Source organism: Cinclus cinclus, chromosome 7, assembly GCF_963662255.1.
Source record: "Cinclus cinclus chromosome 7, bCinCin1.1, whole genome shotgun sequence".
NCBI lineage: Eukaryota > Metazoa > Chordata > Aves > Passeriformes > Cinclidae > Cinclus > Cinclus cinclus.
The window spans coordinates 9,756,097-9,784,065 of record NC_085052.1 but is presented as its reverse complement, the minus strand read 5'-3'; the positions used below and the strand labels follow the sequence as shown (position 1 = coordinate 9,784,065).

Below are 27,969 nucleotides of genomic sequence, written 5' to 3'. Positions count from 1 at the left end.
TACAGACATTTATGCAGGTTCTGGGGAGGGGTCAGACTGTGCATTGCAAGGCATGGCTCACTACAGGGTTTGAGAGCAACAGAGCTCAGTAAATTGTTCAAGACAAAAATTAATTGTTGGAAAATAAGCCCATGTGTGGTTTGCTTGCATTTTTCACCATAAGCGCTCCTTGTCCCTCAAAAGTTTGGTGGATTTTCCGCACTGAGTGGATGCATGTCCCAGGGTATGTCAAGAAAGCACTGGTTTCTCTCACTTTGGCTCCTAGAATCTCCAATGAGTTCAAAGGTGAGAGAAAGATGCATTGCAACCCTGATGCCTTAGGATTCAGACTTGGGTGGTCTAGGAGGAGAGGTATTCTTGGCTGTCCCACAGTTACCCTGCTTGACCATGGGCAAGGTACTTTCTCAGCACCTTTGTTTCACAGCCTGGAAGTAGAACATCAGAATATCTGTTTGTGAATTCAAAGTGCCCTTGGGCACTGGTTTCTCCAGGGTCTAATCAAAGTGTCAACCTAAATCTGAGTTCCCCGGTTTGATCCTGAGATGCTGCTGCAACACCAGCACTAAGAACTGGAGAAGTTCTGCCTCCCCTAATGATTTCTAGAGATGGAGCACAAGGGATTGATGCTGCAGTGAACCTACTGATTTGCACAGGCATTTGAAAAAGGCAGTAAATACCTCAGTGATTGCAGCCATTCATGAATGAAAGTACACGTGTTGGCTGACAACTGAAAGTGGCAATAGAAGAGGTTAATAACACTTAAAGTGCTTTGTCCTTCCCCGTAATAGGTTAAACATTTTTTTTTTCTGAGAGAAATTCTACTATTTAGGAAGAGAGAAAAAAATTCTACAGAACTGAAATCCCATCTATATGTTCCCATTAAGTTTTGTGAAAGAAATGCTAGATGTATTTTCATGCTGATGAAGCCTAGATGAATTAAAGCAGTGTTCCCACTTCCTCATTTCTGATGCTAATGTCTAATTCTAGGATATTTATACAAAAACACTGCTTATAAAGCAGGGCCATGGAAAAAATATCTCTGCAGCAACTAGTGAAGCAAGGTGAACTTGCGTACCAAGCACTCATTATACGTTTGCAGGTTCTGAATATAGAGCACTATTTTACAAGCTGCCAGCTTTCTGCACTCCTACAGCCACAGCAGCTTGACAGAATAAAAATGACATGCATCACACTTGGGTTGGAGGCATATTTTCAGCAAGTACTACAAAACTGAAAGAATAACAGAAAATACAATACCTACCCCACCACTCCACTCCCTCAAGTACAATCTCTAAAAGCTATGTGGCAAAACCTGTGTGCAGGGGCCTTATTTGAGTATTTGAGACACTCTTTGAATCAGACAATCATTTGCCACTTAATCCTTAATGAATACAGTTGCTATTTTTGCAAGCACGTCACACTAGTGAGAGTGTTTGATGATGGAATATCAGTAGGATGTGATTTTATTCCTATGAATAAGTATAATGTGGTGTCTGTGCCCATATGTATGCACACGAGCCCTCTCCAAACTGCTGGAGTGTGCTGTATATCCAAAGCCCTTGAGAGAGAATGAACACCCGGGGACAAAAGAGATCTCAGGTCCTTTTTGTGTTTGTTCATAATAGAGTGATGCACTTCTTGGTGCACCTCAACAACAGGAAACTGTTTAGAGCACCAGATGTGGGTTGTTTGGCTTGAGACAGGGTTTTCAAGAAGACTTGGTGCATTTAGGCACAACAATGTCATCACAGCAGTCAAGAGAAAAGGAAAATTTTTCCTCAGCTGGTTTCTTTGAACCCCCTTCTTTAGGGCAGGAAGATTAATTCCTTGCTCTGGGAGTCTATGATTAAGTGAAAATAAGCTTCTGAACTACAAAGGAAATCTCTAAAATGTGACTCAAGGCATCCTGTACCTCTAAAAGCAGAAGACAAAGAGGAATGAACTTTAGAACCTGCCAATTTAAGAACATTTCTGTGCCTATTACTGCCCTGATAAACAGGGATGGTCCGTCCACATCCACCTGTGACTTTAGCAGGAGAAAATTGTTAGTGAGAAGATATTCTGGCTCTTTGTTGGGACAAAACCCTCACGTGTCTCTGCAGAGGCTGGACTGCACTGCTTGTTGTGGAGTGCCAACAGTTTCAAATGCGTGTGCAAAATTTATTTCTGTTTTCTCCCATCTGAGTGCTTTAAGATGGTTTTGAGAATTCCAATTTTATTTAGAACATGTAAGTCTGTGTAATCTAGGTTGTGTAAATGCATACAATTGATTTACATAAAAATGTTAACACAAAAATAGATGTCAATAATTCTTTTAACCAGGTACAAGATTGCTTAACTGTGTTGTAAGGAAAAGTGGGGAATCTAACTTTTGTTTTTTTTCTTAAATCCTCTTCTCCATCCTGCCAGGAGTCTCCTCGGACGGGCCAGTCATCTGGGACCTGAACTACCAGCATTTCTAACTTCACCCCAGAAAAAGAGGAGTAAATTTAGTATCACAAACTAATCCCAGAAAGATACTGTGAGATTTATTTGGGAATTTAAAATTCCCTGAAATCCTAAGATGAAAGGGATTTTGAAATTGCAAATAGAGAAAATATTTTTTCCCCTCAGTCCCATTGAACTCAGCTATTTAAAAGCCAAATAAGACAGGCAGGAAATTTTCACTTTGAATTTGTTTGTGGAGCAACCATTAAATGCTTTCATTTTTTAAGCCCTATGTATTCTGAAGAAACAATGGACCATTTCTTTATAGGTGCTGGTAAAATCTGTTACAATAGCTTCTTGAAGGGCTGTTAGTAAAACCATGTAATTACATGGCACTTAAGAATGTCTGTGACTGGGGAGATTTTCCCATTAGGGAAGAGAAGTAATTCATCCATCTATTATTCTAGGAAAGGTAGAAACTAGACCTTTCTGTTTAAATCTAATTTTTATTAGTGTTAAGAGGCTCAGTGGAAGAATTTTCTTTCATGTCTAGAAGTGCTGGCTACAGCTGCAGTTTTGAAGGAGCACTGTCAAATTAAAAACTGCATTTTCTTTGAGATGTCGTACCCCGACTGTTATCACAATAACACCTGAAATGGCTATAAGTGGAAGAGATCAGGTGAAAAATAATATTTATCTCCCACCGTTTTGCTTATTTTTGTGTGTTTGACAGTTCCTCCGGCGAGCTGGATGTGGCTCTGCAAGGTAAAGGAACGGGTACGAACTCCAGCCAAGCTGTTTTCCTGACAGTTTCTCACCGTCTCTGTTTGCGCAGGTCATCCTGGGCACCTCTTTGGCTTTGCCCAGACGTTTTCCCTGTGGATACGGAGCTCGGCTCCCCGCCCTACACAACCAGGAGAAGGTGGCTGATGGAGCGGCTGCGCTGAGGCAAGGAGCGCGTCAACGCAAGCCCTAAGGCTGCTGGTGCCTATTTTTTATTACCATTTTTATTTTAAAAATTATTTTTAGATCCTCGAACGGAAGCCGGGACTTCAGACCGAGCCTTTACTTGACCTCCCGCGCAGGCAGCCCCTCAGGGCAGCCCCGACAGCGCCCCCTAGAGGCGCGCGCCGCCGCTCGCTCCCTCGCCTCAACTTGCCTTTGGCGCCCAATCCGCCCCTCGACGGGAGAAACCACTTCTCCCAACTCCTCGGGGGGATGCCGGCGCCTGGCAGGCAGAGTGGTCTCCCTTCGCCTCTACACGCCGCGCTCCCAAAGACCACCGAGGCACTTTAGAACAAGTTCGGAGAAAGGAAATTCCCGCTGTTCCACATGGTGCCTCTTCTTCGGCCGACAGGAACGCGTTCTCTGCTCCGCAGTTCTCCCTCCAAGTGGCGCTGAATGGTTCACGCCGGGACGGGACGGGGAGGGTCCGCCGCCATTTTGTTTGCGTGAGGGGTGAGCGGGCCGTGTGCGGAAAGCAGGGGGTGGCTGAGGGGGCGGGAAGCCGCGGAGGAGACCCGCGGTTAAGCCGAGCGCTCGGACCGGAAAGAGACGGCGAGGGCGGGCTCAACGACAGCGTGGCGGGCCTACCCCGTCCTCGACAAACATGTACATCAAGCAGGTGAGCCGGCGGGATTCGCGCCGCCCGCAGTGTGCGGTGCGGCCTGGGCCTGGCCGAGGGGGCTGGCCCAGCCCGCCCCGCCCCGGGGCTGGGGGCTCTGCAGCTTCACGTCTGCCCGGCCTGCAGCAGGGGGCCCGCGGGCTTGTGGCGGGCTCGGAGGCCTTTGCTTCGATCCTTTTCTGTCCCGGGGGGCGGATCGAGGTCCAGGCTGAGGGAGGCACCCCCAGCCCGGCCACGGATCGGGTCCTACCTCCTGTTGGGCTGGTGGCGCTTTCTCTCCTTCTCTGCTCCCCTTTCATTCATTGCAGGTGTGAAGTGGCGCTGGGGGCTCTCTTTCATGGATCCGAGACTTATTCGCGGGGCCCCTTTGTACGCCAGCCCCGGTGTCCTGGCTGCGGAAGGCTCGTACCCAAATAAAGGGCTCTGCTCAGCTGTCAGAGGCATCTTTCAGCTGTTCAAGTTGGGGGGGTCTCGGCTTTGGGGTGCTGTCTCAGGCCCCTGGACATGAACCATTTCAGCTGTTACGCTTCACGCTTGGCAAACGATCTATGGCTGGTGCTCAGTTAATAGATCCTGGTATACCTTTTTCAAACAGTTTTTGAAGTCATGATATTATTTCTGCTGTTTCCATACAGCTGCTTTAGCAGCAAATTGTTATTACTGCTTTCATGTTGCTGCATATGTGTGTTCATACAAAGCCTACCAGGATTCTCGTTTCCTGGTGGACTCAAAACTGACCTGTTTTTGACACCCAAGGGGTGTATGTCTTAAGAAGAATACCTTATTGGCTTTGAAAGTGCATGTTCTACATAAATATCAGTTTTTCATCTGTTTGGTTGTCTGGGCTTTCAAACGCCTTTTTATCGTGCTTTTGGAAATCACTCGTAATCATCATCGGTGGGCTCATTGCTTTAAAGACACTGAATAAGAGTATTTGTTCTCCAGATGTGAATTGCTCAAAAGCAATCAATAGTGGAGATCTATAAGTCTTTGGAATAAGTCCAAATTAGAACAGGGGAAACGTTTCATTTTGAGGAAAACAACAAGAAGGAAATTTGGGTGGTCAGTAACCAATACTGTTACAGGAGCTATAGAGGAAAGTGTAACAATGTGTGGATGTGAGAATAAAATAAAAGAGAATTAAATTGATTCCATCAGTATCCTCTGTTTTGTTGCCTTCCAGAAGTTATTCCTGGAGTTTGAGTGTTAAAAATGTTTAAGTCTTAATCTGAGTCGATACAAGGTGATGAAGAAGTTGTGAGGTTTCAGAATATGTAGGATGGATGAAGCGATTAAATCATCCAGAGGAAAGCTTTGGGGAGAAGATGGTGCTCAGAGTCTGCCTGTATTACGCTCTCGTAGTGTCCCGAGTGTGTGGGTGGTAAAAGTTTGTGCTTCTATAGCAATATTCAGGAAATAATAATCAGTTGGTTTTATAATTTTGTAGAGACTTTCAGGTTCTTATGAGAATGAAGTACATGAATTATTCCAATTCAGATGTTCTTAATATATTATGTGAAAAAAAAAATAGTAGAGACCAACTTTTTTGCCCATTTTTTAATTTCCCCCCTTCCCCTTGAAATCTAATGAGTTTGGAAGCAGCACTTTCTCAAAATTTTAGGGTTTTAAAAATATTTTTAATTAAATATGTTATATCAACGTGAATGAACACAGTTGCTGTGGCCTAGGGTGAGTGATTAAGATTAAAATACTCTGTTCCCCCTTTTCCTTTGAAAGCTGCTGGCACTGGGCTTGCTGCAAGTCTCCATCTGGGAGATGAGGCAGACTGTTTTTTTAAGGGTTGGGTGTTTGTGTTCACAGCCACAGTGCCTGGGTCATCTTCAGTCCATACACTGTCTTAAACTTGCTTTCTGTAGTGTAGTCTGTTAAATTCTGAACTCCTTGATTGCTTCCAGTACAGTTGATCTGAATACAGTGCAGGTGGTTAAAGAAAACTGTGTCTGGCCTAAGGAGAGGGAGCACTGACAGTTGCAGTTCAGAGGAGGTTTAGCTAGGCAGAGTATTGAAGGAAGCTGTATTGGAATGTTATTCCTTTTCCAGAATAGCTTCTGCTTCGGTCTGGTGTTTGATGGCCAAGGACTAGTAATTTGCTGCCTACCTGTATTCTTAGTTTCAGATTCCAGTAATGAAATAATTTTGCAAAGAGAATTTGACAAGAAAGCGTTAGTGCCTGGGAAGAGTAGGATTGTCTTGAGTACTGACTAAAAGTTAGTTAAGCCTTAAAGTTATATTTCATTTTAATTTTTATAAATTCCAATGTTTGATTTGCTGTCTGACGGGACATTTCCATTCAATATTAGTGAGATGCTTTTAATCCATTTGTACAAACAGGTGGTAAGAGGCGTTTTCCACAGCAATACTTAGTATTGCCTGTCAGGTAATGGGAGAAAGACTGAAGCTCCAACTTGACATGAATAAATACGGGCATTTTCTTCTCCCAGTCTTTTGTCCATTACTTTTCATGGGCAGAATTTTTTTCCCCACTGTTTATTTAATGCTACCAGAATATGACAGAATATGAATGTAGTTCTGAAGATAGTTGTTTCTTGAGGTGCTGGGGTATGCTCTTAATAGAGGCTTTTGTAGTAGTGAGGAGGGGCTTGCTTAAGTGTTTGAAGTACTGTTTTTAGGCTTTGTGCTGAAGTTTTGTATGTGCTTCTTGAATAAAAAGTATTGTGCTCATTTTCCGGAGTATGGACTGCTTTAATACTTGAAGGTGTTAGAAGAGAATGACCTGTTCAGAGAAGTAGAAAATGGTGATGGGACCATAGACCTTACAAACAAAAAAATCTAAGTAATTTCATATGTTAAGCTTCAGCAGTAATAATATTGTGAAGTTTCTTGCAAGCTGTCTTTGTGTCTTCTTAAGAAGTAATTTTTAGTGTATTGTAGCTGTCATAGTGAAACACTGCCTCTCTTTTAGCTGTTTCTGTTGGGGAAGAGCTGGGCAAAGAGCACAGCTATTAAATGGTCGCTGTAGACCTGTTTCAAGTGTTCTTGCTGAAAAATCTGTGAATATCAAACCTTCAGGTGGCTGCTGCCTTTCTGGTGGTACTGAGCAGAGCAAAGCTGCTGTGCTTTCAGTGCAGCTTTGATGTATGGAGCCTGTTTGGTTGCTTGGTGCTGGAAGTTGGTTCACTTTTGTTGCTATACAAAGCTGAAGTTTTAGGATATTGTAACTGTGCCTTGTGTATTGCTAGGCCTGGCAAACCTCAAAATGCTGTTGAAATTAAAAAGTTGAAGCTTGATGTGCTGCTTCCAGATGACTGTTTGCTGTGTAACTCGAAGTTGTGTACATTTTTATTTGTCTTGTTAGGCTGTGAATTGGAGCCAAGACAAGCTTGCTTTTTTTGTTCCCTTTAGATTTTACAGTAAAATGAGACTATTGCATGTGAAATAGGCAGTCTAGTACAGTTTTTGCAGCCTACAATTAAACTACTTGGAGAATTTGCTACTAAAATTCTCATGCTGTAAGTAGATTGCGTTACGAAAAATAAATATAAGACCTTGTTATACTGAATTTTCTTTCCTATATATGATACTTTAGGCAAATATATGTTTTTGTCTAGTTTGTTACAAAAAACCTCTTGGAACTGTCTTGCTTGCCATGCTTTGGCCTGCACAAGTACTGGCATCTCTTGCTAAGGGAGAAATCTGTCCCTAAATCGATGCTTACTTAAGTGGGGGGCAAGTTTGATGTAAGTTCCTGATCTTGAGCTGGAAAGTTGAGTGCATGCAGGAAGTGCGGGCAAATTAAATTGTAATTGATATAATTATTCTGGCAAACCTTATAGTAGAAAAACTTCAAGAACAGAGAGAACTTTGTTAAAGTAACTCTCTCTTCTCACCAGGTGATCATTCAGGGCTTTCGAAGCTACAGGGACCAAACCATTGTGGACCCATTCAGCTCCAAACACAATGTCATTGGTAAGTTCTGATACTTGCCTTTTATCACTAGTTAAAATTGCATTTTTATTTCAGATGACATTCATGTTAGTCTCCTTTATAGTTTTTAATATTCTGATTATATTTGATGATTGTATTTTCTGTTTTGGAAACTTCTGTACAGCTGTCTGTAATGTACCACAGGGTGTGATCCACTTACAGCAAGCCACTATTAACATTCAGTTTTGTTGGGACAAGAGCTGAGTCTTCAGAAGCTGAGTGATGTTCATAAACTCCTTCCTAGGTGCACATCTCTGTATCAGCCAGACCTCCTTTAAAGGTTGTCCTTGCAGGAACAGCAGCAGAGAATTTGTATGGGATTCTTATTTCTTTTTTCCGTGCAAGTGTCATCACTTTTATAAGTAAGCACACCGGAAATCCTAAACTCCTGCAGGGAAAGAAGGTCATCTTTTTCCCTGTTTTAAAGGAATACATTTCTGGACTGTAGAGTGTCAAAAAGTATAAGTTTTAAAGTGCAGTTTCATTAACAATTCCCATTTTAATAGCATGTTGTTTTCCACCATTCTCACACCTCTTCTGTTTCTGCCTGTGGATGCCTGGCCCTGCCTTTTTGCTTTGCATTGATTTTAGTGATTGTGCAGCAACTTTAGAGACTGCTGACCCAACAGCAAACAGTCAATTTTGGACATAAAATCTTAGTAGCCAGGATTTAACTCTGGCACTAGGGAAAAAAACAGGCATATGACATGGATAGATGTCTTGCTTAGTGAAGTTATTTCTGCAGGAGCTATAACTTTATCTGTTTTTAAAATACACTAAAAATTTTTTTCACTGAGAGTTTTTTGCTTTTTTTAAAGACTTCATGGTAATCCTGAGTAGTTTTTGGAATTAGGTAAATTTGGATGCTGTATAGGCAGGCAGGGACAAAAAGCCTGGGGTATTCATTGCTGCTGGAAGACAAGTGAGTTTGAAACTAGTACAGTAGGTACTGATCTTAAAGAGAAGACACTGGGCCTTGCTTAAACACTGCAGTATAAATAATGAGTTAATACTGGGATAGTGCTGTGTTCTTACAGCTTTATTTTTCTATATAGAAGTAGTACTTATCCCAGTCTTTTATGATTAACAAATGGAGTCTTAAGTTAATGTGTTGCTTGTAGTTCATACAGTCAGCCTGAGTGTGTAGGCAAGTGGCTTCCTCCGGATAAATGTTCTGGAGCCAGGAGCATTTTACTTAGGTTTACTGTTCTTATCCATCAGAATAGCAGTATAAGAAGCAAAAAGATGGCAATAAGTGACTAAGTGATCCATCTACCAAGTTCACCTCATTCCTTTGAGATTTCATTTGGCTGTGTTATATTTGGGTTCTGCTCTTTAATATTTTTATGTAGTGTTTAAGGTACATTGCGCTGTTGAACTATGTCAGCTGTAACTTATGTCGTATTTTGTGTTTTAATTTTCAGTGGGAAGAAATGGATCTGGAAAAAGCAACTTCTTTTATGGTAAGCATGGATTTCTTGTTAGCCGGGGGCTGCTGAAGATACCAGGTTTCTTTGCTTTCTTTTTCCTAGAACTTGATTTAACAAATAATCCTCCTCAATAAGGAGTGGCAGATAGGAAATTACTTGACAGTATTGAAAGGCAGATCTCAATGCACTTGTTTAATTCTTAGTCTGGATTTTCCCCTAGAATTCAGCTTCTCTTACTAAGGGCTTTCTAAGATTTTCAGCTGGCAAAAGTATTTACAGGAGGAAGCTGATTCTAAAAGTTGCCCTCCATGAAAGATGATTACTATATTTGCAGTTGTTTTAAACATCCTTAGTGGTTAAATTCTACTAAACAGCAGTTTGGCACAGCTTAGACATTCTTTTAATATAAGGTTATGAGGGGGATTTTGTGGGGTGGGAGCATTAATAGAGGAGCAAAGATGCTAATTAAAGGTGTTAGTAGGCTTTGTGACAGTTGTGTTAATAAGTTGTCTAATGCTAAGTATTTTAGTAATATTTTTAGCCTAGCCTGTTTGTGTATATGTGGAAGGAAGCTCATGAATCCCTAGTTGTTCAGCATTGTTAATGATTTTGCAGTGAACCAGTAATGTGGCAACGACTTCTTCAGATAAGTCCTGCTGTACGGCAGGTTGAGTGATAAAGATCCAGTAGATTAAGGTTTTTAATGAAAAATATTGTAAGACTTTAGCAACAGCGTAATTGTATTATGCAACAGTAAACTAGTGTGTTTTGAGTTAATGAAATGTTGCATAGCTCCCTGAAGGAAATAATAAATTTTCTGTTTCCTGTTTTATTACAGCAATTCAGTTTGTCCTCAGTGATGAGTTTAGTCATCTTCGCCCAGAGCAGAGACTGGCTTTGTTGCATGTAAGTGAAGATGTATACCAACAAAACTAAAGAAGAAGCTAATGCATTTGAGTGGTAGAACAAAAATGTTAAATTGCTGGCCTGTGGGTATTTTAAGCCAATTATTTTGAAAAGAACTTTCTTTGTTCCTATTGGCAAAAGGGAATCTATTACACAGTAGTACATTATGTTGATGATGTACACCAGTGAGTAGCCAGGATAATGAGAAATAAAAACGAGTGGTGGATCTTATATAGATGCTCTTGCATCTCAAGTCCTTGAAAGGAAAGGGGGAAGTGGGGTTGTCTGGGAAAGGAGGAAAAGAATGAGTTCAAAATTTTCTCCAAAGTGGCAGCTGTCTAACCAAAACATCTCCTTTCTTAGGAAGGTACCGGTCCTCGTGTTATTTCAGCTTTTGTGGAGATTATATTTGACAATTCCGACAACAGGCTACCGGTAAGTTCAGTGAACTGCTTTGGACATAGATTATCATTTCAGACTCAAGTGATCTCAGCCTTATGGAAGGCTTCAGCATGGAACCTGCTTTTGAGTAATTTCTGGTGAAAAGTACCATAAACTTTCTGGGTTAGTTACAGCTGCTTGTAGTTGGTATGTGTATTTACTGGGTTTTGTTTTCTTAAGATTGATAAAGAGGAAGTCTCGCTTCGCAGAGTCATTGGCGCCAAGAAGGACCAATATTTCTTAGACAAGAAAATGGTGACGTAGGTACTTCTTTTCCTTATCTGAATGAGAACAGTAAAATTTATGTAAAATGCTATAGGCAAGCCCAACACTTGCATCCCTAGCATGAAGTAATTTATTTCACTTGTGTAATATTGAGTGCCAGTAGTTTGACAGCTGGAACACCAGTCCTTATTGAAGTAGACAGGCTTTGAATTTGCAGTTTAATCCATCCATTGATGTGGTGTTTAACTGCTTGCATAGTATTTCTTTCAGGGTTTTTTTTGAAATAGAAGAGTTACCACACTCTCAGTGGTTTTATATCCTTCCTTGCTTGTATTTCCCTCCTCTCTGCTTTGAGGTGCTTATTTCTAAATCACTTTCCAACTCTACAGTATTTTATGTATTTTCCATTTTTATTCTCTCATTTCATTTTAGAATTAGCCATTTTCAAATAAAGCTTGTTCAAACAGACCATGATGAACATGCACACAGTGATTATAATATGTGGTGTATAGTTGTGATGCTTTATTGCATTTTTACAGCTCTCTCTTTTACATTAAGTTTTTAATGGACTCGTAATAACATTTCAGGAAAAATGATGTCATGAATCTTCTTGAAAGTGCTGGATTTTCTCGCAGTAATCCCTACTATATTGTCAAACAAGGAAAGGTAAGATTATTTTTCACAAAGTAGAATGAATCTCTGTCAAGCATATCATGTTTCCTGGATGACAAACTTAGTTCAATTATTTCAGAAGTAAACCAAAACCTAAATCTACCTCAGTTTGAAATAGTTCTTGAATGTAGATGCTGCTTTGGCAGTTATTATTGTTTTAGTAGTTTATGTTGATGTTAAGAAAGGAAAAAATCATGTCTGTAAATGTTGGTATAATAGCAGAGGGTTTTAATAACGGTGATCTTTACAATCATATTTTTTCCCATATATTTAAATACAAAGTAAACTTGATTCCTGTGACTATTTCAGTGTAAATTCAAAGGTTTCTGGACCTATACATGAGGTAGCAAAGTAATGGTAGAGAATTTTAAGAGGTTGAAAATACTGTCAATGGAGAATGAATGGAAAATGCAGAAGTACCAAAAGTGAACACACTTCAGGAAAAGGGCTCATGGCCTAGGCTGTCTTAAGGGGTTTGAAGACCCAAGCAGCTTTCTAGAGCTTTCAGGGGGCACTCACATCTGCAGACAAAGCACAGACTACTTGTAATGGCTCACAGGATGGATCATCAAGGAGACTGGGAACTGTCACCTCCAAAGATTACTGGAAGGCAACCTTGGAGAGGAATGCAGGAGGAGAAAACTTGAGAAGCATTTGATGTTGGGAATGCTAACCCATAGTACAGTCTGCCAGATGTTTATCAGAATAAATTTTCATGTACAGTTGAATGTGTGTATTTAAAGGAAACATCTTGAGCTGGGAAGTCACTCATAGTGGGGATTGGTGCATGCTACTTAACAGCTGAAATACACGTACTGGTTTTAATATAAGACAAATTAGAAACAGTTGCCTTAGAAAAGCATGCAGCCACTGAAATTCTATTGAAAGGAAGTGAGTTTTCTGTTGGGTGTAATTGTAGGACTAATTTGATGTCATATTAATGAATGTTTCACGATGTGAATTACTCTAAGAGTTTTATAACCCCTGCATTTTAGTGTGGTTTTATGGAGGCATTTAAACTATTTGATTTAGCACCAAGACGTAAAAGCCTAAGCTTGAGTTTCTCTAAACATAATTTTGAGTGGTTTATGATTTCTTCAGTATACATGGTATTTATACATATATAATCCTGAGTTTTAGCAACAAATGGTAACATTTGGAAAGCAACAAGTTTCATTACAAGCAGAATACTTGCTGTCCTGAAGTGAATGTCTCAAAAGGAAAGCAGTGTGATGTATGCTATGTATCTGAGTCTTCCTGCCAAAACCTCAGGCAAGCAGGCAGAACAAAAGAGTGCAGTCTTTGCTCTGTTGTGGTTAGGCATATATCCAGAGCAGGTTATTAAAATCATAGATCTTGAATTTTTAGATCAACCAGATGGCCACAGCTCCTGACTCTCAAAGATTGAAGTTACTAAGAGAAGTAGCTGGTACCAGAGTGTATGATGAACGTAAAGAGGAGAGTATTTCACTAATGAAAGAAACAGGTAAAACTTTAAGAAATTATTACTTTATACCACAGTAATTCAATTAACTCTAAAACTTCAGGCTTTTTCAGTAAAGCTATATAGATGTTATTTGTGGTATGTTAAACAATGCAGAGCTTGTCATATTTCTTCCTTGAATTTCCTTCCACTATCTCAGAAGGTTTAGTAAGTTACTTTCTGTGTGCTTTTAGTAATAAAACCTTTTAGCTAAGCTAATACGGATAAATTTACTGTTCAAAACACATGACTGATGTCAGCTGGTAGTGATCCAGAAATCAGGATACCTACTGCTGTGCAAGCACTAAAGTTCATGTTGTACAGTCTGTGTATCTGTGTGAGCCAAGAGTACATGGTTGTGTTGCCTTACATAACAAGTATCAACAGCTCTGCTGTTGGGATTTTTTTTTTTTGGAGAACTTCTGGACATGGGGTGTCTTTGCATTTCATGTATGTTGACAAATTGTGAATAACTGGAGTAGATTCAGTAGCTGTAGAGATGGGGAATTATATTACAGTGTTTAACTGAATCTCAATCTTGTCATGTTTTCTAAAGAGGGCAAGCGAGAGAAGATCAATGAGTTGTTGAAATACATTGAAGAGCGACTGCATACTCTAGAAGAGGAGAAAGAGGAGCTGGCACAGTACCAGAAATGGGATAAAATGAGGAGAGCATTAGAATACACCATTTATAATCAGGAACTTAATGAAACACGAGCTAAGCTTGATGAGGTAAAATATCTTGGCTAGTACAAAATGTAATGAGCTGTTGGTTTGTTTTTGCTACCATCTCCTTGTGATCCTTGATGGAATCCTGACAGTGTTAAGGGACCTTTCCTGTCCAGCCATCCAGGAGCCACTCTGGCAGCCTGAACTGCACCACCTGAGCTAGGACTGAAACACCTTCCCAGCCCAGGTGCTTTGCCCAGCTCCCTGCACCACACTCACAGTCAGACCAGGTTTCCCATAGCAGAGTCTTAGATGTCTGGATCCTTGAAATAATTTAATCTTGGTGCAATAAATAAATAACAAAGGAACAGCTCAATATGGTGCCTCCCAGGAGGAATCCCCAGGAAAGGAAACTGGCTTTTTATCCCATCACAATAGAAGCATGGGTTTCCTGCTGTGTTTCTGAGTGACACAGGTTTCTGTGCCCTTTATTATGCAAAGCAACATTCTCTTGCCTGTGGCTTCTACCACCCAGAGCTTAATCTACAGTTGCACACTGAAGTACCTGCACTGTATGAATTCCTCAGCATCACTGTTCTTCACTAAATAAATTATTTTCTTTCTGGAACCACTACTAAAGCAGAATCTGGCTACTCAAGCTATTGGTGTTATTTCCATACAGCTTTCTGCTAAACGAGAAACAAGTGGAGAAAAATCGAGGCAGCTGAGAGATGCACAGCAAGATGCTAGAGATAAAATGGAGGTAAAAATACTTTTAAAATGACTCTCCAGAGAGCCCTTTTGCTTTGTGGTTTTGGGGAATTTTTAGAGGAGGTGGGGAGATTAATATTTAATCTATATTAAATTCTGTTGCATGCTTTCATTCTGTTGGGAAACTTGGAGTTTTTCACACATTTAGTGTATTGTGATCTACAGAATAATGATCTTGTGAGCTTTGAAATAGTGAAATGTTCATTCAGTCTTTAAGATACTGCATACTTAAATTTGCATAGGAAATAGAACGGCAAGTTCGAGAACTGAAGACAAAGATTTCGGCAATGAAAGAAGAGAAAGAGCAACTTAGTGCTGAAAGACAGGAGCAGATTAAACAGAGGACTAAATTAGAGCTGAAGGCTAAAGATCTACAGGATGAATTAGCTGGCAACAGTGAGCAAAGGGTATGTAACACCAGTGAAGTCTTAAAAATGTCACTGGCACAAGGAAATGTTCATGTACACTGAAGTTTCGGTTTTAGACTGGAGCCTGTCACCATTTTGTAAGGTTTGTTAGATTAGTTTAAATGCTAACTTTAAATACTGCTTTGTTTGATTTTCAGAAAAGACTGCTAAAAGAGAGGCAAAAACTTCTTGAGAAAATCGAGGAGAAGCAGAAAGAATTGGCAGAAACAGAGCCAAAATTTAACAGCGTAAAAGAAAAAGAAGAGAGGGGAATTGCTAGGTCTGTGGCATTCTATGAAAATTTTCTCAGTGCTATCCATCTGCAGTTAACAAAAGCTTGTACTTTTGACAGTGGGGTAACTACAGGCACTTGGAGATGGTCTGTAAAAAGTTTGCTTTATTGTTGGGGTGGGAACAGTACTTGGCAAAATGATTTTTCTAAGCTTAACCACTTCTTGTGGATGATTTTGTTGTTTATAATGTGATCCTTTTCTTTTTGTTACTGATTTGGTGCTTGAGTTTTAGAGCCTGGTTTGATACTTCTTGAAAATTTCAATAATAATTCCTAATGCTTGCTCTTAATAAAGTCAAGATTTCTTTCTAATACAGCATGTCTTTCCCTTCTCAAAACAGACTTGCACAGGCTACACAAGAAAGAACAGATCTTTATGCAAAGCAAGGTCGAGGGAGCCAGTTTACTTCCAAAGAGGAGAGGGATAAGTGGATAAAGAAAGAACTGAAGTCTTTAGATCAAGCCATCAATGACAAGAAGCGGCAGATTGCAGCTATACACAAGGATTTAGAGGATACAGAGGCAAACAAGGAGAAAAACCTGGAACAGTACAGTGTAAGTTTTCAGTTTATTCTCAGCCTTTTTGAGAGAAAGGTTAAATAGACAGTCAGACTTCAGTGGCTGTTTATAAGGAAGATGTGACTTTCTGGTTGGATGTGATGTCTGAAGTACTGCTTATTGAAAACATCTGCAGATAAGCTTTAAACTCCTTGAGCGTTGCACTATCTTCACTCTGTTTGTTGGCTTTGCCTTCTGGTACTTTCCCCAATGTGTTTGGCATGAGTTATCAGGAAGAGGCTTCTATCTGCCTTGCTCTTGTCTACCTTGAACATAACCATGTCATAGAAAACAATTTGTTACGTTCTTACAGAAGTCTGTGTTGGTTGTTTTCACTTCTGTCATTTTTCCCAAGCAACAGGGTCTTTTTGACTATGAAGCAGGTGCTGCATCCTTGTACCATGGTTGCAGCAGGTCAGAAGTTACATCCTGAGACATATTAGAAGATTAATCTGTTACCTGCATAACTTAGTTTTTAATTACCATTCAGAAACAGCTCTTACAGTGCAAATACAGCAAAATAATCCAAAGATAGCATTCCTGCTAGGAGCTTCAGCTGTAAAAACACTGCCTTTATATTGAGAGAACATAGAGTGCCAATGCTGGTGGTCTTCTTGGTCTCTGTGTAATATACCTACTGAAACTGAGGGTCAGTCTGACCGTGTGGGAGTGTAGTTGTACAAAGATGATAGTGTTCTGCTAAAATATTGCTTGATTGGGACCCATACTAGCAAAGCTGTGATTCTCTGACTTGGTGAATGAAGAAAATAGCATTTACATCTGGCTGACTGCAGTTGTACTGTATGTTGTTGTGCTCAGTGGTAGTTCTGTAGAATCGAAGGGGTTCAGTTTGCTGTGGATTTTGATTCCTTTCTGTAAGCATGTCTTGGTTTTCTTTTCCTCCTCAAGGAGAGTTGATTTATGTTTAGGTTATGAGTTGTATAGCTTTTTGTTGTTCAAACAGAAGGCATCTTGAGTGAATGTGATTGAGAGCTTGCAGAGTTAGTTTGGGACAAGCTGGCTGTGTTTTTAGAACACAGTTACTCCTTGTACACATATAAATATGTAAACACTATGGAGTGCTAGCCCTGAACTGCTTTGAAAATGGCAAGTGTTAAGTGAGCAAAGGGGGGATGTCTGCATTGGCTTAAACAGCACACTGTTGACAGCAGCTGTCCTGAAAGTCTAGTACTGCTGGAGAGCAGGCTAAGGCTTTTGACTAATAGCAGGTTGACATGGTACACAAGATTAGTTGTACTTATCACAAATGTCATTTCAAAGCATGATTGCACAGAAGTTATATGTATGTCAGTTACTGTTTTGATTCCAGTTCTTACTGTGACTTACAGGGATCCATTTCACTTTAATGCCCAGAGGCACAGTTGAACTCAGTGCCTGCCTTGCCATCTGTGTGGCACCTACACCTTGTTACTGCTTCTTTACAAAGCTGTCTTTATTCTTAATGCTTTTGCAGTTTGTTGTAAGCTTTTTAAAATGTAGGAATTTTCTGAATTTTTAGTTGCTTACTATTGAATAAAATATTTTTTTTTTAATACAGAGAGCTGTAGTTTCATACTGTTCTTTTCTTTGTGTTAGAAACTGGACCAAGATCTTAATGAAGTGAAGGCTCGTGTTGAAGAATTGGACAGAAAATACTATGAAGTGAAAAATAAAAAGGATGAGCTACAGAGTGAAAGAAAGTTAGTAATTAATTGAAATATGTCTCAATCTCACTTAATGTGAAGGACCCCAACTGTGTAGTTGTTTACATGGCATGTAGGTATGTTTTTTTAAATATGGCCATGTATGAACTTCTGCACTTTGCCTTCCCATTAGATTAGCAGTCTTTAAGAAAATAATAATAATAAAACCTTAAGATTGCATTCACATTTACAAAATTTTATTGGTTTTGTTCTGTAGTTACCTATGGAGAGAAGAGAATGCAGAACAACAAGCCCTTGCTGCAAAGAGGGAGGATCTAGAAAAGAAACAGCAGCTTCTCAGAGCAGCAACAGGAAAGGTAAGAGCCACACTCTTTCCTTGTGGAATCTCATTCTTAAAGGACAAGTCGGTTTTATATGAAAGATATGATCGTTATTTTTTAACTTACAGTCTTTCTGTTATAATTAAGATGGACAAATTATATTCTGGGCTGAATTTTTCAAATGTTTATAGCTCTAGAACTACACGAAAATGAGTTTTGTAAGCTCACTGTAGTTGATGAGAGGAGACTAGGCAGAAATGGAATATTTAAAAAATTTCCTCTGATACCTTTTTTGATTAAAAAAAAGCCCCAAACAAACCTGAAAAAAGTGATGGACTCTTATTTTGATATCTTCTGTTAAGAGCTGTAGGTTAGTTAACAGGACTTTGGCAGAAAAGCAGGCTGCACCTGTCACAAAGTTAAAGCTAGAATGAGTATTATGCCTACACATTTTAACTGCAATACAGTAATTATTTATATTTTAACAGGCCATTTTGAACGGTATAGACAGCATAAACAAAGTTTTGGAGCACTTCCGTCGAAAAGGCATAAACCAGCATGTTCTGAATGGCTATCATGGAATTGTCATGAATAACTTTGAATGTGAGCCAGCATTCTACACTTGTGTTGAAGTCACTGCAGGGAACAGGTAATTTTGTGCTATATAGTGCAGTATCACCATTTAGTTGTTGTTGCAAGCTGCTACTGAAATTTTATTCTTTTGAAGTCTTGCCTCTTTTTGGTCAAAGTGCATTCTATATAGCATGATCAAACTGCTATTCCTTTGTGGTGGAACTGAGAAGAATTCTGCCTATTTAAGTATTAATTCTAGCTGCTCCTGACTTTGTCTAAAATATCCCTAAAACAAAACCAAAGAGAAAAAAAAGAGTTCTAGAGTAAGAAAGGCTGATGTTTCAATAACAGTAAGAATTATTTCACTTTCACTAGAAAATCTCAGGGTCGAGAATGGTCTCTAAACTGTCAAAAACTGCTGTTTAGAAGTTATGTGAGATATTGAGTGTTAATGAGTCTGTGTAAAATGTTTTCTAGAAGTAAATGCCTGTTGGGTGATCCACCACTTGCTGCAACATCTAACACTTCAAATTAATTGAAATTGTCTTTTTGTGTGATCAGTCCCTGTTCCAACTCATGAGTAGTCATAAAAGTTACTGTTCTAATGAAGTAAAGATAGTGGCATAGGAGCAGGAAAGAGGACAGAGGGGACATGATCTTGCAAAGTGTTACATACAAATACTGATGCTACTATGATTAGAAATGCAGTCTCTCCTGAATCTTGTGTCAGTGTGAACAGGGCTGTCTCTTCCCAGCACTTCACAGTTCCCTCTGAATTCTGTTGTGCCCCGTAGTTTGGAAAAAGCTGTAACAAGCAAGCTGTAGTTCAACTTGCAAAGGAAAAATGACTTATTTCAGTCCCTGTGGTGCCAGTCCTCATAGTGCACAAGGAGACAGGTGGATGTGGGTCTCTTTGTGTAGTGTATAGAGGCAGCAGAGACAAGCTCTGGAGGCCCATGCAGAGAGGGGGTGCTGCATGTTGTGTGATGGAAATGCATGACTGAGGTGTGGACACAGTGGCACTGTACAGACATTGAGCTCTCCTAGCTGGATGGTGGAATGTAAAGTTGTTGGCTAATCCCATTTTAACCAAAGTGAAAAGAGTATCCACTTGCTTTTTCTAAGGCATGGAATTGGAAATGCAATGCAGCTTTATAGTGATGTGTTATTTAATGGTATCTGCATGAATACTGTCTATATACAAATATGTTTGTCCTTTTAGCATGGTAAAGTTTTGCCTACTTGTTTGGCTTGTTAAACAGGTTGTTTTATCACATTGTGGATTCTGATGAGGTCAGTACAAAGATCCTAATGGAGTTTAACAAAATGAACCTTCCTGGAGAAGTTACTTTCCTTCCTCTGAACAAGCTGGATGTTAGAGATACTGCTTATCCTGAGACTAATGTGAGTTAGGATTACTTTTGAACCTACCTCTGCTTCATAACTACAAAGCCTCATTTTTTTGAGCTGTGTACATTGCTTGTTGCCCACCACTTGCTTTTCTGTTTGTTTGTGGTTAAATACTGCTTCCAATGTATACTTCTGAACATAAAAAAACTGTTACAGAAAAACACTTTCCTACAAGCTATCTGCTCTTTATTAATGGCACTTTACAAGTAAAAAGACAGTAGTAAGTATGTTTTGTTGTGACCTGATACTCAAGGTATACTTATTTTTTTTAGTTGCTGAGCTGTAATTCTGTCATTCCAGGATGCTATTCCTATGATCAGTAAACTGAGGTACAATCCAAGATTTGATAAAGCTTTCAAGCATGTTTTTGGGAAGACTTTAATTTGTCGTAGCATGGAAGTGTCTACCCAGCTGGCCAGAGCTTTCACAATGGATTGTATCACTCTGGAAGGTAAATATTGCAATTTTATAAATTATTTATTGTAAAAATAGGATTTCTGGTAACATGGGGCTCATAATGATGGTCTGTTTAGTGTTGTTGAAATAAAATTATTAAAAATTAGTGTACTTGACCAAGATGTATGTACAAGGTTGCACTTAGTTAAGTACAGCGCTTAAAAATACAGGATTTCTTGACAAGGTATGGAATTTTCTTGTGATCTAAATGTTAGCAATGTATCTCCATCCTGAGAATTACAAAGCAGATTAGGTTTGCATTCATCCAGGTTTTTTATCCAATTTAACAGGCATTTGTTTTCCTGGAGTGTTTATGGTGTTTTCTCCAAGATCAAACCAGTGTTTAGGGTGTGAATGAATGGCCTTAATTCCTTATAAAGGCAATGTGAATTCTTCTGTGCAACAGATACATGTTTAAATCTTATGTTCTCTGAAATAATCTATGCCTCTTGTTAATTTCCTGTTTTAAAGAGGGCAGATTTCCTGCAGGCTTATTATTGTCTTTTTCTGTTTTTAAGTCTGTCTTAAAAAAAATTCCTAAGGGTGTCTGAGGAGGAAATTATTGATCTTTCAGCATCAGCATACTCTACAAGCCACAGATGCTGCTAATTACTTTATCTCTTCATTTCCTCATAGAAGACTTGAGATTTTTTTTCAAACTGGTAGTGTTAGGCATTTGCATTTTCCCCTTAATACAAGTATTTTTTTCCTTCAAGCTGCATGGTTTTGGAAGTTAATTAAAAATAAGCAAAAATAAGTCAGTGCTTAAAAGAGATCATAGCAGTCTGTGATGGTCTTGAGAAAGGGAATAGCACTTATATTGAATACGGAAATAAACATTTCCCTAATCATTGTAAGTGTACGTGATTGCTAAGACATTCAGAGCTTTTGTAGCTTAGTTAAAATTTCTGGGTCACCTGCTAAGTTGTACTGTAGCAACTGTGCTGGACTTTATGGCAAGCATGTAGTGTGCAGTTCATATCTCATTCTGTTCTGCTCTTAGGTGATCAAGTCAGCCATCGAGGTGCTTTGACTGGAGGTTACTATGACACCAGGAAGTCTAGGCTTGAATTGCAAAAAGATGTTAGAAAAGCAGAAGAAGAACTTGGTGAGCTTGAAGCAAAGCTCAATGAAAACTTACGTAGAAACATTGAAAATATCCTTTTGTTGTTAATGGGGAAGGTTGTGTGATGATAAAGCTTTTGTTTTGTGATTACTACTGTAATAGATGGAAAGCAGGAAACTTACTTGTTACTTATCTGTGGCATTTGTTTTGACTGTTTTGTGTGCAGCCTGGTTCAATGTGTTACTGTATTTGATACTGATCTTTAAACCTTAGAGGTGAGGTTAAACTCTAGATTATGAGGCTTTCTATTCCTCTTAGAGTCTGTAGTAACTGCCATAGCCAGATATTCTTGTTAATCTTCACTGCTTCTTCTGACTCAGGCTATATTTTTAGTACTGGTGTCCTGAATTGATGTGTTACATAGTCCACTTATGCTGTGGAGGGGAGGTGGGAGAGCACTGTGTTGTAATAAGCTCTGAGTTGCTTGACAGTTTGGTCTTTCCAGTCTCTCTGCACAGTGTCCTTTTGAGATCCAGTATCTACAGTTTAGGGGTAAGGGAGGTTTATGTTTTTCTTATACATCACCCAGGTCATTCTGTCCTTCAAACTGAACTCCTTTGCTTTTGAATTGCATCAGTGCATTAGAGACATCTGTTCTCTATTTTGTGAGATCTGAGCTTTCCTTGCATGTTCAAATGTATCCCTGTGTTCTTCTGAATGTAATATTGTAAAATAAGCAAAGAAAGCTTCATTTTGCTTAATTCCTGGTACTCATAAGTCACTTGATAAGTTGATAAAATGCTTAGGTTATTTTTGTTGATGATTCTTGATTTTTTCCTCTACAAGTGGTTGTTATGGTTTGGTAGATTTTTTATTTGTTTCCTATTTTGATGAAAGATGAATATGTCAAATAGAAAAAATTGAAGGTGCTAGTAGGAATAAAATGGTTTTTAAAACAAGGACAGAATTTTCCTTAGCCCACAGTATGGATTAACAATGAGATTGACCAGCTAATGAACCAAATGCAGCAAATTGAAACACAGCAGAGAAAGTTCAAGGCCTCTCGAGACAGTATTTTGTCAGAGATGAAAATGCTGAAGGAGAAAAGGCAGCAGTCTGAAAAGACATTCATGCCTAAGGTTGGTATGGGGATATTCAAAGCTGTTACTTGGCTTATTTTAATTGTTTCATTAATGTTGCTGGTAAACCTGCATTCCTTTCTAGTTAACATCATAGTATGAAATACAAGAGGTAACTGGAGATACGTCACAAAAATATGTTGATATGAACAGGTGAAATTCATATAAATCTGGAAATTGCTTTGAGGAGTGATTCTGTCTAATATCTGTCCCACAGCAACGTAGCTTGCAGAGTCTGGAGGCAAGTTTACATGCTATGGAGTCAACTAGAGAATCATTAAAAGCAGAACTGGGGACAGATTTGTTGTCTCAGCTTAGTCTTGAAGATCAGAAACGTGTGGATGCTCTTAACGATGAAATTCGACAACTACAGCAAGTAAGGAAATGAAAATAACTTGCCATTAAATGTGGTACCTTTCTTAGCAATAAAGGTTTGTCCTTTTGTATGAAAAGTCAGTTATGAATATAGTGTCACTAAATTTGTGCTTCATCAGTAGTAGGTAGGTGTGTTTAAAGTTCTCTCATTTGCAAAGGATATTTGCAAGTTTTTCTCAAACACTAGATGAATTTTGCCTGTTGATTGTGTGAGAATTAAGGCTATTTGTGTCGGAATCATCATAATTTTCTTGCTCTTGCTATTGACATTCCAACACTAAACACAAATAGATGTTGCCTGAAGGGAGGATGCACAGTATGAGAAAGGAAAACAATTACTTTAAGTGCATGGTGGGTGAGACAAAACTAAGCTTTTGATTGACACACCTGTTGATGGAAAAATACTACTACTTAAATATACTCTCTAAAGCATTTCTGGCTTTAAGAATTTGGTTCAGATACAAATAAAGGTTAATATACTCACTGATCTGTTGACTTTTACACTTTACACGTTTTCTTCTGTCAGTTAAAATTAGAGGAACAGTCCAGAGAATTGTGGTATTTTAATACACAGAATTATGCGAGGAGGGTTTTTTGTTGTTGTAATAATATTTTTTATAAGGGAAAAATAGTCCTAATCGGGTAAGGCAATTAATATACTTCTCTACATTTTTCAGGAAAATAGACAGCTTTTGAATGAGAGGATCAAATTGGAAGGCATTATCACAAGAGTTGAGACATATCTCAATGAGAATCTGAGAAAACGCTTAGACCAAGTGGAACAAGTAAGGATTTTCTTTTAAATGTACTTTTGGTGTCTGGGTTTGGTTTACTTCTAGGGCTAACACATATTAAATCATAAATACTCATTCATTACATTGCATTATCTGTGGTGGGGTTTGCTTCCCTCTGTATAAATTGAGTTCAGTGTTCATTTGAATTTCAGCACAGCAGGTTTTTGACAAAAACTGCTGTGAATACACAGCCTGTGTATCAGTTGGACTATCATAATGACAGATTTGTTTGAAAATCTAACTATTCTCTAGAACTTCACAAAAATATTGAATAGTATATGTATGTAATAGTTATATGATGTTACATGTAGAGTAGCAGGACACAGCTTGTTTGTCTGGCTTTTGTTCCCATTCATGCTGTGTCTTGGTGGTATTTATTTACCCCACAGGAACTGAATGAGCTTCGGGAAACAGAAGGTGGCACAGTTCTTACTGCTACAACATCAGAACTTGAGGCTATCAACAAACGAGTGAAGGATACACTGGCACGGTCAGATGGTTGGTAACATCATGTTTTGGGAAAAAAACTCTACAGGGTTTTGAAAGTTCACACATACCATATTTGATTTAGAAATAGACCATAATGTAATTAACTTGTGTTGATGCTGATGGTCTTCTGACTGGTGAGGCAACTGTCCTACAAGGAACATCTTGTATAATTGCTCCTGAATTTTGTCTAGCCCATTTAAAACTCAGCTACTGTCAAATAGGCTATCACATCTGTTGGGCTTGAAACTTCCTTTGCTTCTCTTTTTAGACTTGAACAATATGACTGTAGTGCATTTGTTTTTTAAGCTGTATACTCATGGGGAAGAAAAGAGAGGGATTTTCAGGCTTTGGCCTGAAATTCAACCTTCTGTTCCTTAATAGATCTTATTTAGTCTTTTTGCTTCATAAATACTTTATTGGATAATTGCTGATCTTATGCAGGCGTGTAAAACTTACGGCTTTGGGTTATATACTTTTGCTCAATATTGCAGATCTGGATAACTCTATTGACAAAACAGAAGCAGGAATTAAAGAACTTCAGAAAAGCATGGAACGCTGGAAGAACATGGAGAAGGAGCATATGGATGCCATTAACCATGATACAAAAGAACTTGAAAAAATGACAAACAGGCAAGGCATGCTTCTCAAGAAGAAAGAGGAGTGCATGAAGAAAATACGAGAGTTGGGTTCACTTCCACAGGAGGCTTTTGAAAAGTATCAGACTTTAAGTTTAAAGCAGGTAAATAGTGTGATTGGTTTTCTGTTTTATGACCTAAAACATTAGTGTCCCCTGCATCTTGGGTGTCAGATGTGGCCAGAATTGCAAGTCACTTTGTGTTAATGTTTTCCATTTACAGTTATTCCGCAAGCTGGAGCAGTGCAATACTGAACTGAAGAAATATAGTCATGTTAATAAAAAAGCTTTAGATCAGTTTGTGAATTTCTCAGAGCAGAAGGAAAAACTGATAAAAAGACAAGAGGAGCTGGACAGGGGCTACAAATCCATCATGGAGCTGATGAATGTCCTTGAGCTCAGGAAATATGAGGCTATTCAGCTGACTTTCAAACAGGTAACAAAATGGGAACAATTGTAGACGCTGGTTCTGAAATCAATCAGTCGAGTTGTCCCATGGTGTAGCAGCAATATAAGAAGAAGAGAATTCTAAATAATTCTATACTAATAGAAGGCAGTGTCATGTAACTTGAGGCTTGTGGGTTTTTTAAATACTGAAAAATAAATAAGGTTACCATTTTCAATATGTGCTCATCTCCAATACAGCTCCACCTTTGCTTATAACTTCTTAAATGGTTGCTGTCAAATTAATTCCTATGTACAGTCCTCTCTGGGAACTGTGGCAAAAAACTGAACCAAATCCATTCTCCAGATTTAGTGCAAGTACTTTATTAATCTTAACAAAGAATCTTAACTACAAAAATTCTCATACTACAAACACAGGTTTTTTGGCTCTTGTTTTAAGCCAAGCTTTGCAAAGCATACGTTTCTCACTTCTGCTTAAGAACATGGATCTCCTCTTTGAAGCAGATACTTTTTGTCTTGATTCAAAAACACTTGTCTGCATTTGATTTCTCTCTGTAAAAATGAGTAGGTTTATTGACTGTTTCTTTTCCAGGTGTCAAAAAATTTCAGTGAAGTATTCCAAAAGTTAGTACCTGGTGGCAAGGCCACATTAGTGATGAAGAAAGGAGATGTGGAGGGCAGTCAGTCCCAGGATGAAGGTGAAGGCAGCACTGAGAGCGAAAGAGGATCTGGATCTCAGAGCAGTGTTCCATCTGTAGATCAGTTCACTGGAGTTGGCATAAGGGTAAAGAGAAATACTTGTTTTTTAGTCCTTTGAATGTTTAGGTTGTCTTTTAACTATATTCTTAAAAGGCAGTGTTTAGTTAATCCTGTTTGTTTAATAGTTAATTAATTGTTTAATTAATAGTTAATTAATTTGTTTAATAGTTAAATTAATTAATGCTGTGGTTTAGTGTTTTGAAATCATCTTGCTGTTGTATTGTTTTCTTAGGTATCGTTCACAGGGAAGCAGGGTGAAATGAGAGAAATGCAGCAACTTTCAGGTGGACAGAAATCTTTAGTGGCCCTGGCCCTAATATTTGCCATCCAGAAATGTGATCCAGCTCCTTTTTATTTGTTTGATGAAATCGACCAAGCCCTAGATGCCCAGCATAGAAAAGCTGTGTCAGGTACATGTCTTCCTTTTATAATCTTCACTGTGGTTGAAGTTAATAGTTTGTCTTCTCATCCCTGATGTTTAAGAATAAAGTTTTTAATCATAAAAGCACATTTTTAAGAAGCCCAGTGTGTGTTTGGGGAAGTTTTCATGAACTTGGTTTTATGTATAAGCTCTCTGTTCTGTTACTGCATCTAAAGGGTCTCCTTACCGCACTTCAGTGTGTTGAAAAATAGTCCTGTTAAAACTTAATGGAAAAGTGCTTGTGCTGTTTTTCATCACAGTTTAATGCCATACTAGGTTTTCTGAGTGGCTGGACTTGTCACAGTTCATATTGGAAGTAATGAGAATATTTGTTTGTATTATGTGGAAAATAAAACTGGTATAGATATATTCTTGATTTGTGGGGGTTTTGCTTCATTAACCAAAACCTCGTTTTGAGTAAGGCAAAGAGTTTACTATTCTTGTCTGTCTTGCTTTATTGAAAATACTATATTAGTAAAGAATTTTTGTGTTCTTTTTTAGATATGATTATGGAACTAGCTGAACATGCTCAGTTTATTACAACAACTTTTAGGCCAGAATTGCTTGAGTCGGCTGACAAGTTCTATGGTGTAAAATTCAGAAACAAGGTAAGTAGTATGAGAGGCTTCTTGGTAAACACCATAATTAAGCTAAGTTGTGCATTTGAGACTTAGCAAGAGCTTAGAGTGAATTGCACTCACTTCAGTTGATAAATTTCTAGCTATGTCACAGTCTTCTGTAAAGAGTCCTCTTGCTTTTGAAAGATAATTTAAATACCTGCAGATATCCCATGTCACATTCTTTAAAGGGAATTATAAATCGAACATAGACCTGTTGCTGAGTCCTGGAGCCTTCAGAAATGTCTGTCGTCTTCTGCAGGAGGTACTATAATGACTGAATGCTTCTTTTTTCCACCAGGTCAGTCATATTGATGTGATCACAGCAGAAATGGCCAAAGACTTTGTAGAAGATGACACCACGCATGGTTAAAGGAGCTTGTAATTACTGCTTTTTTGGAAGATGTGTATAGTGCTGTTTATGCCAGGGACCTGTACATTTAAAATATGAAGTATTTAGTCCTTGTTTAAAATAGTTTTTGAACACACATTTTAACCGAGACCACAGAAGGCTTAGTTTCAAATGAGCTTGAGTATCCATTTTGTCTCTGTTGCTGTATTTTATAAGATAATTGTTAATGTTACCTTTATACAATACCTGTAGTTTGGAAATTTTATTCTCTTCCTTCAAATCTTTTGTAAAGTGTTTGTTGCTGTTTTAAAGCTTTTCAGAAAGTGCTAGCTATTTCTTCTTAAGTATAGTTTTATCATTTATATTGCCTCACATGTTTTTTTTTTTTAATGGCTTCAATTAAAATGGTTGGTTTTAAGGCTGTAACTTGTATATATTAAGTTTTTGGGTTATATTGTGTTTCTGAAGAGGACTCCACTGAGATGGAGTAAACACTTTGGTCATATTGGAGTGGCATATTTCAGCAATTCTCCTAGTCCCCTCTTCTTTTTCCCATGTTCTGCACATTGCCAGTGACAGAAAAAAACTATGTCCCCAAATCTATGCTTGTCCAAATCCACAGTG

At 38.7% G+C, this 27,969-nt stretch overlaps 1 protein-coding gene across 1 annotated transcript; it reads left to right on the top strand.

Moving 5' to 3' along the window:
* Window positions 1-4,030: 4,030 nt before the first annotated feature.
* On the top strand, window positions 4,031-27,766 carry SMC3 (structural maintenance of chromosomes 3). The gene is made up of 29 exons (XM_062496979.1): window positions 4,031-4,051; window positions 7,924-7,999; window positions 9,442-9,480; window positions 10,286-10,353; window positions 10,717-10,788; window positions 10,975-11,054; window positions 11,607-11,685; window positions 13,060-13,177; window positions 13,731-13,906; window positions 14,526-14,606; window positions 14,857-15,021; window positions 15,180-15,301; window positions 15,655-15,868; window positions 17,468-17,571; window positions 17,792-17,891; window positions 18,344-18,504; window positions 19,691-19,832; window positions 20,139-20,289; window positions 21,298-21,450; window positions 22,348-22,499; window positions 22,717-22,875; window positions 23,552-23,659; window positions 24,058-24,166; window positions 24,649-24,896; window positions 25,015-25,227; window positions 25,789-25,980; window positions 26,188-26,365; window positions 26,878-26,984; window positions 27,295-27,766. Exons 1-29 carry the CDS (start codon window positions 4,037-4,039, stop codon window positions 27,364-27,366), a joined length of 3,654 nt encoding a protein of 1,217 aa, XP_062352963.1. The 5' UTR covers window positions 4,031-4,036; the 3' UTR covers window positions 27,367-27,766.
* Window positions 27,767-27,969: the final 203 nt, after the last annotated feature.